The sequence below is a fragment of the Paramisgurnus dabryanus genome, chromosome 22 (genome assembly GCF_030506205.2).
Source record: "Paramisgurnus dabryanus chromosome 22, PD_genome_1.1, whole genome shotgun sequence".
NCBI classification, from domain to species: domain Eukaryota; kingdom Metazoa; phylum Chordata; class Actinopteri; order Cypriniformes; family Cobitidae; genus Paramisgurnus; species Paramisgurnus dabryanus.
In genome coordinates, this window is record NC_133358.1 from 1,586,251 (window position 1) to 1,597,878 (window position 11,628).

General features: G+C 40.6%; 2 protein-coding genes across 2 annotated transcripts; one reads left to right on the forward strand and one right to left on the reverse strand.

The window, feature by feature from the left end:
* Positions 1 to 5,953: 5,953 nt before the first annotated feature.
* LOC135777773 (uncharacterized) lies at positions 5,954 to 6,916 on the forward strand. The gene has a single exon (XM_065288006.1). It carries the CDS (start codon positions 5,954 to 5,956, stop codon positions 6,914 to 6,916), a length of 963 nt encoding a protein of 320 aa, XP_065144078.1.
* A 479-nt stretch (positions 6,917 to 7,395) lies between these two features.
* Positions 7,396 to 9,356, reverse strand: LOC135777797 (uncharacterized). Its single transcript, XM_065288017.1, has 3 exons — positions 8,650 to 9,356; positions 8,245 to 8,516; positions 7,396 to 7,991 (listed from the first exon to the last, which is right to left on the reverse strand). The coding sequence occupies exons 1-3, from the start codon at positions 9,062 to 9,064 to the stop codon at positions 7,662 to 7,664; spliced, it is 1,017 nt and encodes a 338-aa protein (XP_065144089.1). The 5' UTR covers positions 9,065 to 9,356; the 3' UTR covers positions 7,396 to 7,661.
* Between the last annotated feature and the right edge of the window lie 2,272 nt (positions 9,357 to 11,628).

Here is an 11,628-nt window from a genome sequence, read left to right on the forward strand (position 1 = left end):
GCATGGTGACAATGATATGATTGACGCGAGGTTCAGATGAGGAATTAAAATCCGATCACGCATTCCATTATCCTCGCAAAAACGGCGCGTGCGCAGCTCATGGCTGCGTAGCAACGGAGGCCACGCCACGGAGTGCAACTTCCGCTCCCAAGCACTTTAGAAAGGAAGAAAATCCTCGACTTGTTTTAACACCCATTGTCATAATCATAACAACCCTCGTTTCCTCTTTAGCACAGTTGCGAAACTGACTAGAAACAAAGAACAAACAGAAACCAATAGTAAACTCCAACACAATAGTAACGACTTCATGAACTTCTTTACTAACAAAATTATGTTTATTAGGGAAACATAGAAACTACGCAAGCAGCCACCACTCTACCCAATAGTACATTTACCACTAGATTATCATACAAACATCTTGAGTCATTTAAACCTACTACAATAGAAGAGCTCTCTAAATTAATAACGTCATCTAAATCATCGTCCTGTATATTAGACCCCGTTCCCACAAAATTACTAAAAGAGGTATTTCATGTAGTGTCCGACACGGTACTTAATATCTTTAACTCATCGCTAGAATTAGGATATGTTCCAACAGCTTTCAAACTAGCAGTTATTAGACCGCTCATTAAAAAAACCAAACCTTGAACAGGGAGATCTTAATAACTTTAGACCAATCTCAAATCTACCTTTTCTTTCTAAAATATTACAAAAAGTAGTGGCAAGCCAGCTACGCACATTCATAGCGAATAATAATACATATGAAAAGTTCCAATCAGGATTCAGGCCCCACCTGTTAGGAACTACACAACACGGGAATCCCAGAGCAGAGGGTTTTAATCAGGTATGTATATGAGACAAACACTCAATGTCTTCAGATGATATGTGAAATGTAGAAGAGAAAAACACTCAATGACTTCAGATGAAATGCAAAAATGTAGAAGAGAAAAACACTCTGTGTCCGTGTGAAAAGGTGCGGGGAACTGGAAACACTGGAGAGGTGAAACACAGCGATATCCTCTCGTAGGGCTCAGATGTGGGAAACTTAGCCGGACTGTAAGACATCCACAATAGTCCGTCAACACAGACGAGTTCCTGGCGGGGCACAGAGAGAGAGAGAGAAGCGGTCAGAGTCTTCAGCAGTACGCGCGCTGGACAGCGCACTGCGGCAGTCAGGGTGTAGAGCAGAATTACGCGCTAGAGCGCACTGTGGCTGTCAGCGTCTTCAGCAGAATTACGCGCTCATGAGCGCACTGCGGCTGGACAGCGTAAGGTGTAGAATATCGCTAGGAGGTTCCTCTGACCGAGAGTATCCGAAGACTTGACAGATGCCACACCAATCGGGAGAGACTGACAGCAGGGCGGGGAATCTGACGGGGCAAAGGCAGCAGAGAGCACGGTGAAAATATTCCAAGAACAAACTTAGACACGACAAGAACTAGACACGACAAGAACCAGACAGAGCCAGCGGGCAGGAACACACAAAGACGAACTTGCAAAGAACAAGGGAAACGAGGGGAATTTAAATCAAACCGGATTGGACAATAATAAGAATCAGGTGCGGGACGCCGGTGAGAGAAGTCAGAGGTAATGAGATCACCAGGTGGAGGACGCACACGTGTGGAGCTGTCAAAACAAAAACACAACACATAGAGAAACAAAGACAAAGCAGCCAAAAAGACCGAAATCATGACACCACCATAGCACAGAAACAGCGCTGCTTAGAGTTAAAAATGACCTCCTATTAACATCCGATCGTGGTGAAATCTCAATCATTATATTACTAGAACTTAGTGCAGCCTTTGACACAATAGATCACAGAATCTTACTCAATAGACTAGAAAACTATGTTGGCATCAGTGGTCAGGCGTTAGCCTGGTTTAGATCGTATATAACCAATCGATATCACTTTGTTTATGTAAATGAGGAAGAGTCCTATCACTCCCCTGTTACATACGGCGTACCTCAGGGATCAGTTCTAGGCCCTATCCTATTCTCGTTATATATGTTACCTCTAAGAGACATTATCAGGAAACATAATATAAGTTTTCACTGCTATGCGGATGATACCCAGCTTTACATCTCGTCACATCCTAGCGAAACCCACCAGTTTGCTAAGCTAACAGACTGCATTAGGGACTGGATGGCACATAACTTTCTTATGCTAAACTCCAATAAGACTTAGATACTTATTATTGAACCAAATCGCTCCAAACATAATATGTCAGATTACAAGTTGCCCATAGATGGCTGCACAGTGGTGCCATCTTCCACGGTTAAGAATTTAGGCGTAATGTTTGACAGCAATCTATCTTTCGATAGTCATATCTCCAACGTCTGCCGCACAGCATTCTTCCCTCTTAGAAATATCTCAAAAATACGCCATATGCTGTCTGCATCAGATGCAGAAAAGCTTATCCATGCTTTAATGACCTCTAGAATAGACTATTGTAACTCGTTACTCGGGGGATGCAATGCAAATCAGCAAAGCTACAGCTGGTTCAAAACGCCGCCGCAAGAGTGCTTACTCGATCTAAAAAGTTTGACCACATTAGTCCAATTCTGGCATCTCTACCAGTTAAATATCGCATACAATTTAAAATATTACTAATCACCTACAAAGCCTTAAATGGTCTAGCACCCTCGTATATTAAAGAACTACTATCAGAATACAATCCACCACGTACACTGCGATCACAAAATTCTTGTTACTTAATTATCCCTAGAATATCAAAAGTGTCTAAAGGTGGTAGATCCTTTTCCTACTTGGCCCCTAAGCTCTGGAATGATTTACCAAAAAATTTTCGGGTATCAGACACAGTTGAGCAATTAAAATCTAAACTTAAGATATTCTTCTTTAACAAAGCATTCATATAGAATGTCCAGTAAATGTACTTTTCCCGCAGTAGTTATTTTGTCTAGAACAAAGCACTCACATACCTCATATGGGTAATTTACTCTTGCCGCAATAGTTAGCCTGTCTGGAACCGAGCTGAATTAAACCACTATAATGTATGACACTTGCATTACATGCGAATGGCCCCTACGCTAATAGAATTCTGTATTTGTCTCCCTGTCTCGTCCTCGACCCTGAGGACAATGAGACAAACAGACCCAGTTCCTGTTGCTGTGAAGGTCATCGCACCACTGATCTACTGGCTGTCCTTCAGCGTGATGCCCAGCCGATGCGCGACCAACGACCACCGGCTGAACTAGTTAAATCCGCTTACACGCTTCCTATCCCTACCGTGTCTATATATATAAATATATATTAACTTCTCCCAAGGGTTTTTGTCCTTCTATGAGTTTTTTCCCACCGAGTTTTCTCCTAGGGGGTTTTTTAGTCCCAGGGAGAGTCAGCCAACTTTGGCTTAATTTAGCACTTTACTGTATACGTGACATTATTAATACGCTTGCTTGTATGGTTTAACCTTAGCCACTATATTCTACTTCTTATACTATCTATTGATTTTCTGTGTTCTCCTCTACATCTACTCATGTAAAGCTGCTTTGCAACAATTAACAATTGTGAAAAGCGCTATATAAATAAAAATTGAATTGTTAGACGCGACACGTGAACGAACCCTTAAACATTTAAATTAAAAATCAAATGAATATGAAACAAAGTGAATAAAAATCTTTCTGCGGGCCAGATTATGTTATATTGTTGAAAGGTGCTGCGGGCCGCAGAAAGGGGGAGGGCGGGCCGCAAATGGCCCGCGAGCCGGGAGTTTGAGACCACTGGTATAAGGGGATGATTAGTAGGCCAATGGGCAAGTTTTGTCCAGGATGCTGGGGCACACCCCTACTCTTTTTCGAATGACATCCTGGGATTTTTAACGACCACAGAGAGTCAGGACCTTGGTTTAACATCTCCTTCGAAAGACGGTTGAGTTGGAAAGAGTTGATCTTGTAATGCTGTGTCGAGACAAAGACTTCAAACACTTTGGACATGACAAAGTTTTCTCAAGGCTAATTGCAGACTTAAAAGACCTGGAAGACAGTGGAATAACCGTGGCAGAGGAAAAAGTTAAAGGGACTGTTTTATGCATTGCAGGGGACAATTTGGGGTCTCATAGTATGTGTAAATTCACAGAAAATAGACATTTAACAGTCTGAGGGACAACAAAATGAAGTTATAACATCTGAGTCAATTTTTTATTCGATAAATTACTTTCATGCTCGCATGCCTGGTCTGCCACCTTGTTTAGGCCATGACATTTTTGAGGGTATCCTTTCCTATGATTTAGCTCTTTTCCTGAAGTATTTCATCAAGCAGAAAAAGTGGTTCAATTATTAAATTCTGAATAGACGCATTAAGCAATTTAAATACAGTGCCTCTGATGCATTCATTAAGCTATGCGCAGTGAACTACAATGGACTAAAGCTTTCTGGTCAGGCTATTCGGATCAGGAATTTCATAAGACTTCTTCCTGTGATCATGTGTGACAAGGTGAAAGAGCCCATGGATGATGTTTGGCAGTTGACCCTTCAGCTAAAAGACATTTTGGAGATGATGTGTGCGCAGAAAGTATCATTGCTAGAGGTTGCATACTTTGATGTTATTATCCAAGAATGTCTTGCTAGTAGATTCTGTCTCTTTCCAGGACACAGACTAAAGCCTAAGCATCACTATTTGCGACACTACCTGTGTTTGGTCCTTTGATCAAGTTGTGGACAATGCGCTTTGAGAGTAAGCAAAGTTACTTTAAGGTTGTTTTCACATATGTTGGTGCGCACCTTGGTGCGGCCTCGGAGCGCACCAAAATACATTGTATCATTTTTCAGTTAGTGCGGTCCGTGTTCACATATGTTGTTTTTACCGTACTCGAAACGCCGCACCTTACACCATGTGACAACTGTCAGTGCTGTCATTGGTCTCTGACAGCTCTGACCCTCATGACCATCCCCCCACTTTTCCATGACAACCAGCCTGACACGCGTAAGCTAGCGAGATGGAGATAAACAAAGCACGTCTGTTGACCCTGGCGCTGGCTATTAGTTTTTATATAATTTGTTTATCAAACTTTTGGCAAATTGTTCAGTTTGAAAATGAGACCCGTCGGGAGAGGAACGTGCTGATGCATTACAGGACGCAATGCCAAATGTTACGACTCAGGAGAAGACGTACCCTCATGTGCTTCGTCAGACCACGATCCCGAAATGCCAGGTAGGTTACGGCCATGGTATTGATAAAAAATAAAGCTATAACTATTACGTTTTTTTTTTAACTATATTTGTGTAATTTGTGAAGTCACTGAAGTGCCCTTTTTGATAGATAAGATAATGTATTTAGTAGGCTATATTTATCATATTCCATACATTATGGGTAGCATATTTTATCCTTATAATAGTTTTGTAATATCATAAATGTTACATGTTTTTATATGTGTAATTTTAAATATGATATACATACATTGTGTAGCAATAAACATTCTGCACAGTACAAGTACAATAGTGTTTGTAAACTCAACTCCACCACCCTATATTAAAGGGATAATTCACCCAAAAATATATATTCAGTCATCATTTTCTCATCCCCATGTTGTTACCAACGTATGAGTTTCTGTTTTTCAGATTAATTCAAAAGAAGATATTTTAATAAATGATGGTAAACACACAGCTGATTGTAACCATTTACTTCCATAGTAGGAAAATACATAAGATGTAATTCAATGGGTATCATCAACTGTGTGCTTACCATCATTAATCATATCTTCTTTTGTGTTCATCAAAATAAAATTAAAAACTCATTCACGTTTAGAACAGATTAGTAAATGATGACAGAATTTTCATATTATTGTATAAACTATCCCTTTAACCTATCAAAACTGATTGGCTTATCCGCTTACCTGTGTTTTGCAGGAGCATATGGACATTTCCACGCAGTAGTAATTGGTGGCTAAACATCTGCACAACCTGTACACCTGAGGAATGGTACAAACACTTCAGAATGCACAGACAGACCTTTGATCAGCTGTGTGACACTCTACGGCCCTGGCTGACACGGCAGAATACAACATACCGAAGGGCAGTACCTGTAGAGGCTCGGGTGGCAATTTGTATCTGGAGACTAGCCACAAACCAAGACTACAGGTCGATTGGGCAGCTATTTGGTGTTGGGCTATCCACATGCTGCTTGATCACCCAAGAGGTTGTGACTGCGATCAATGTTGTCATGAAGCCGCAGTACATAAAACATCCCACTGCAGCAGAGTTTAGGCAAATAATCCAAGGTTATAGAGATAAATGGCGATTTCCTCAGGTTGTCGGTGCAATTGATGGGTCCCACATAAAGATCACAGCTCCACATGAGAACTCAGCTGATTATTATAATCGAAAGGGCGACTACTCGATTATTTTACAGGGTGTGGTTGACCATAATATGAAATTTTGGGATATTAATGTTGGCCGACCAGGGAAGGTACACGATGCTCGTGTTTTTGCCCTTTCATCTTTGTTTCAGCGTGGCAGTGAGGGCACCCTTTTCCCCAGCTGGACTGAAAGATTTGAGGGGGTCGACGTGCCTCTTCTTCTCTTGGGTGACTCAGCCTACCCTCTTTTAACCTGGCTGATGAAACCTTACCCAGAGGGACCAGGGGTAACACCACAGCAACTCAACTTCAACCACAGATTGAGTCAAACCCGGATGACAGTTGAGCGTGCCTTTGGGCACCTCAAAGGGCGCTGGCGCTGTCTCCTAAAAGTAAATGAAACCCACATAACTTTTATCAGCCGAATAGTGTCTGCCTGCTGTGTGTTACATAATTACTGCGTGGAAAACAATGATGAATATATCGAGCAATACTGTGAAACAGCTGTTGAGGACAGAGAGGTTCATCTGCCAGAGCATCATGGGCCAATGCAACAAATTAACATTAGAAATGCACTGTGTAGATACTTTTCTACCATGTAAATGCACCTCACAAGCAACATTGTCCAGTGCCACATTTTTGTTTGGTATCTGTTGACATCTCTGATTTGTATATTTTTATTTGTTTGTGTTTTTGTAAATTTATCATTTTTCAAAAGAGGACCCTGTTTTGTGTTTGAAAAAAGAGAGGATACATCTTTGATTTAGCTGTAAATAGTTTATTTTTGCCTTTTAAATCTGTGACATGCAACATTGCCACATCTGAACAATGTTTTCTGCACTGTAAAACCTACAAAGTTAACTCAACTCAAACCATTTGAGGAAACTGATTAACCATTTAAGTTGTAAAACACATACATTTGAGTATAGTGAACATAAATATATTGAGTCATATGCAAATATGCACTTATATTTAAGTTCACAGTACTCATATGTATGTGTTTTTAAAGTAAAATTGTTTAAGGCAACCAGTTTCCTCAAATGGTTTGAGTTGAGTTAACTTATAAGGTTTTACAGTGTGGTAGATTTCGTAAATGTTTTCTTCTGAAAAAATCTGTATAATCAAAAATAAACATTTGTACAGAGTTTCTTGAATATTATAAATCTCTGTAAATGTAAAAATGTAACAAATAAATGTAAAATAAATAAAAGTAAACATCCACAAAATCTGCATAGGCTATTCTGCTCACACATAGGCCAAGAACAGGGCCTTAACAAAATACTGAACAAATGTAAATTGCAATATTATGCAATTTAAACAATGCTAATGACTTTTTGCCCAAACACCCTAGAGGCTGCTATAGTCCCCTTGACAATTTAGGTCATGTAGGAATGAGGCAGTGCTGGTATGTTCATCCCCTCTGTGATGTGGATATGAAGGAATCGCAGGTGGCTGGACACTAGGTTGTGGCTGCTGATACTGATGAGGCACGGACCAGGCCCTGGGTGGTGCTGTTGGTAGAGGTGTGGTGGTCCAGGGTGGTACTGATGAGGTTTGGGGCTGAGCTGGATTCAAAGCACTTGCAATATTGCCCATTAACTGGAAGAACATCTGGGTTGTGGCCTGTTGCTGTGCTTGCATTTCCCGGAACCGATTCTCCTCAGCATCTAGTTGTGCCTATATCATAACATAAGCCTTTAATATATTGTGCAAGGGAGGAATGGGGTGTGTACATCACATAAATGAAGAAGGTAAACAGAGGAATGCAATAGAAACTGCTCTGTAGTAAATGTGTGTGTGTGTGTGTGTGTGTGTGTGTGTGTGTGTGTGTGTGTGTGTGTGTGTGTGTGTGTGTGTGTGTGTGTGTGCCACTGATTAGGGAAGATATTGAAAATACAAGACACAGAACATGCTAAATTCAGATAAATACCTTAAGCATCCTCTCAAAATGACTCTCCTGCCGCTGTTCAGCAGAATGTATGTCCTCCATCACCCTTTTCAGTTCTGTCATATATTCACTATCAGTGCTGGATGATTTGACTTTTCTTTTCCGGGCCCGAGCTCCGGGTATAGGCAGTCTCTCTCCTTTTCCACGCTCAGATGAATTATCACTGCTCTCTGCACATGGAGCAGCAGACACATCTGCCTCAGAGGGAGTGTTTAGGGCATCAGTGGTAACGTTACTGGATGAGCTATTCCCCCCTGTGTATTGAAATAACACTGTTACTTACAGCATATTAATACAAAAAGAAAATCTAATGCAGTTATTTGTACACAACATCTCCGCCTGTCAACATTTGCTACTATATGCAGGACAAAAAAGTTTTTCACTTACCATCAAAACTCGTGTCAGTGGGCGAGAGGTCAGTTGTGCTAACAGTGGAGGAAGCAGGACTATCAATGGACTCCACCACATCCACTGGGTCAACGATGGGTTTCGTACCAAGTATTTGGTGCAGTTCGTCAAACCAGGGAAATTTTTCTTTTTCTGTCCCATCACTTCCAGTTTTATTGAGTGCATCGCGTATTTTGATGTAGTCGGCGCGAAGTTTTTTTGCTTTAATGCGGCATTGCGCAACCGTCCTATTAAACCCTTTCTCACGGAGCCGTTTGCTAAACACCCCGTAAACATCACTGTTTTTGTGGGTGGAAGACAGCTGTGCATTAATAAAATCATCGGCCCAAATATCCAGTAGACAGCGAATCTCAGCAGCGGACCAAGATTGCCCACGATTGCTACTCCCTGCCATGTTTGTTGTTGTTTCCCTCAATACAACATCCGGCTCACGTCACGACGGAAGTCCAGTGACATGTGAAGAACTTCCTGTATTTGGGTCGGCCCAAGGTCCGGCAGTGTTCACACCACAGGTGGGTCGCCCCAGAGTACGGCAACAGCCGCTCCGAGACCACCTGTTTAGAGCGGTCTCGGAGCGGCTGTTTAGTGCGCACCCGAGTGCGGCTGTTGTGTTCACACTGACCCAAACGCACCGTACTCTGAGCGAAACGTCATTTGGGCCGACCTAAACAGTGTATATGTGAAAACACCCTAAGAGATGTGCTAGGAACTTTAAAAAAGTCACAAAGCTGTGCTCCACTCACTCTGAAAGGCATCAAATGTACCAAGGCCTATCTGTCAGAAGGGTCAATGTATGATCTAAGTTTGAGGGTTAAAAAAAACAACACTGCATTTTACCCAGATCTGTATGGTGATTCTGTTAACACTCTGGGGTCGACGGTGGCGCGGGCGCCGCAAACTCTTTATTTTTCAATCACTCCGCAAAGAGACTTAAATTACTCTGCTGATTTTTGACATACAGACATGATTTATACATCATTTAAAACGTTAAAGTGTCTAGTTTTTTTCTGTCCACTCCCAATAAAAACAGAATGTTGTGCTTTTCGCAAAATTAAGAAAATAAACATGATGCGCATTTTGTTCTCTTTCCCTCAGTGAAGTCCTTTCAGAAACGCGTCAGAAAAATTAACTGTAACTTAACGAATACTTGTCGTAGAAACAAAAGATAAATGTCTACATAATGCTTGGAATGTCTACTTTTAAATGATGTAAGTGATATTGAAAACAGATATTGTCATTCGGTGTAAACTGTATGAGAAGGAGGAGAAGTACCGTATTTCGCCAGTTACCTCATTATCTGTAATGAGATCGGATCGCCACACCCCCGCGCCATTGAAGTGAATGAGAAGAAACATCCATATGCATGACTCGTGCCTCCTGCAGTCAATGGATACGCAATCCTCAACCCAGTCTCTCTATTCCTTGTTATGCTGAGTTGTTTCATCCGAGTGCATCAAACATGACATCTAAATCCTTATTTACTTGCTTATGTGTATCAGTATCTCCAGACGCGAGTGTTTTCTTTGTTCTTCCGTCAAACACATCACGCGATGGGAATGCACATACACAAATCCACGAGTCAGGAAACTCGACGCGCTTTTTGGTATTCTTATAAAATACGCGATTGCAAACAGTACAATGCTTATTTAGTTGCGTCTAAGCACATATCTCCGCACAGCAAGTTTATTAAACACAGTATCACTCGCATGTGCACACATTCACTGCTTTCATGATCAACACGTGAGGTAATGGCAGCGGCTGTAAACAAACATTGATAAGTTTATCACGCGTGTCCCTTGTTGTGTTTCTACTATAATGATTACAAAAACACAAATAAGAGTCCAGACAACGATAGGCAGTTGTTCTTTTGAGCTTTTTACTGCACAAAAGTCAACCTCTCGCTGGCCAACCAAACACTAACCCTGTGTTGAAGTGTGTTCATTTTACGAAGGCCAAACAGTATCTTTACCATGATTAGGCTACTATGTTTTTAAAAGGTAACTTATATTTGTGAAATTAATAGAAAATATTTCAATAGAAATATATATATATATATAATGTGTGTGTGTGTGTTTACATTATATTGAAAAGTAAACCTTATCATGGTTTTACTACAGAGAAAGTTACATTCCTGTTGAACATCCCCACAAGGCTCATTATGTGGCTCATTATTCAACTCTTTTGTCTCTCAGCTGTCAATCACTGATTATTCAGGAGCTTTCCCGCCTCCACTCATACAGCCTTTCCCAAGCAAAAGTGTCTTAGAAATTGTAAATCAATGTATTGCTTTATGTGATTGAGTAGGCCATATGATTTTCACATCATTTTGAAGAAAAAACTCTAGACTACTAGATCCTATTTTGAAAAGTCTTGGGAAAACATGTTTAGAATGAGTTTTGTGGTGTTATATCAGTGACTTAAATATTTTGCTTTTTCAAAAACCACGCATAAACATTTTTCTCTTAAAAATACAAACATGTACATACATGTTGATTATATAATATTGTAGCCCAGTTTGTGCTGAACACAGTGTTATAAGACTTTTGCCATTAATATGTTTTAAAGCAACTGAAAAAAGCACAAATGTCAGTGCATGTCAAAACTTACCCAGGGCCCTAAAAACCCTTTAGACCCCAGAGGGTTAAAGATGCAGTGAGGCAGTTTGGATTTACAGAGAACAATACCAAAGTCTCAGACGAAGAAATGTACATGGGTACGTTATACAAAAAAGGCCAGTTCCTTGTGACAATTAATATGGGCTCAATAGACTTTGGAGAACTTGCACTTATTCTCATAAAAGATAAGGTTGTTCATTTTCTGCTGAGAAAGTATGTAGCGAAGTTTATTCCTCCATACCATTTGCATGAATTTAAAAATCAGACTGAAATAATACATTGTATAAAAAAATCAATGACCTGGCAGATTTATATCATCTACCATCATATATGATGAATGAAA

Coding starts and splice junctions, on each gene's coding strand:
- LOC135777797 (XM_065288017.1), bottom strand. CDS start 9,064: ATGGCAGGGAGTAGCAATCGTGGGCAATCTTGGTCCGCTGCTGAGATT. Junction 8,517..8,649: donor CACTGACACGAGTTTTGATG/GTAAGTGAAAAA, acceptor TTCAATACACAG/GGGGGAATAGCTCATCCAGT. Junction 7,992..8,244: donor ATTTTGAGAGGATGCTTAAG/GTATTTATCTGA, acceptor GTTATGATATAG/GCACAACTAGATGCTGAGGA.
- LOC135777773 (XM_065288006.1), top strand. CDS start 5,954: ATGCACAGACAGACCTTTGATCAGCTGTGTGACACTCTACGGCCCTGG.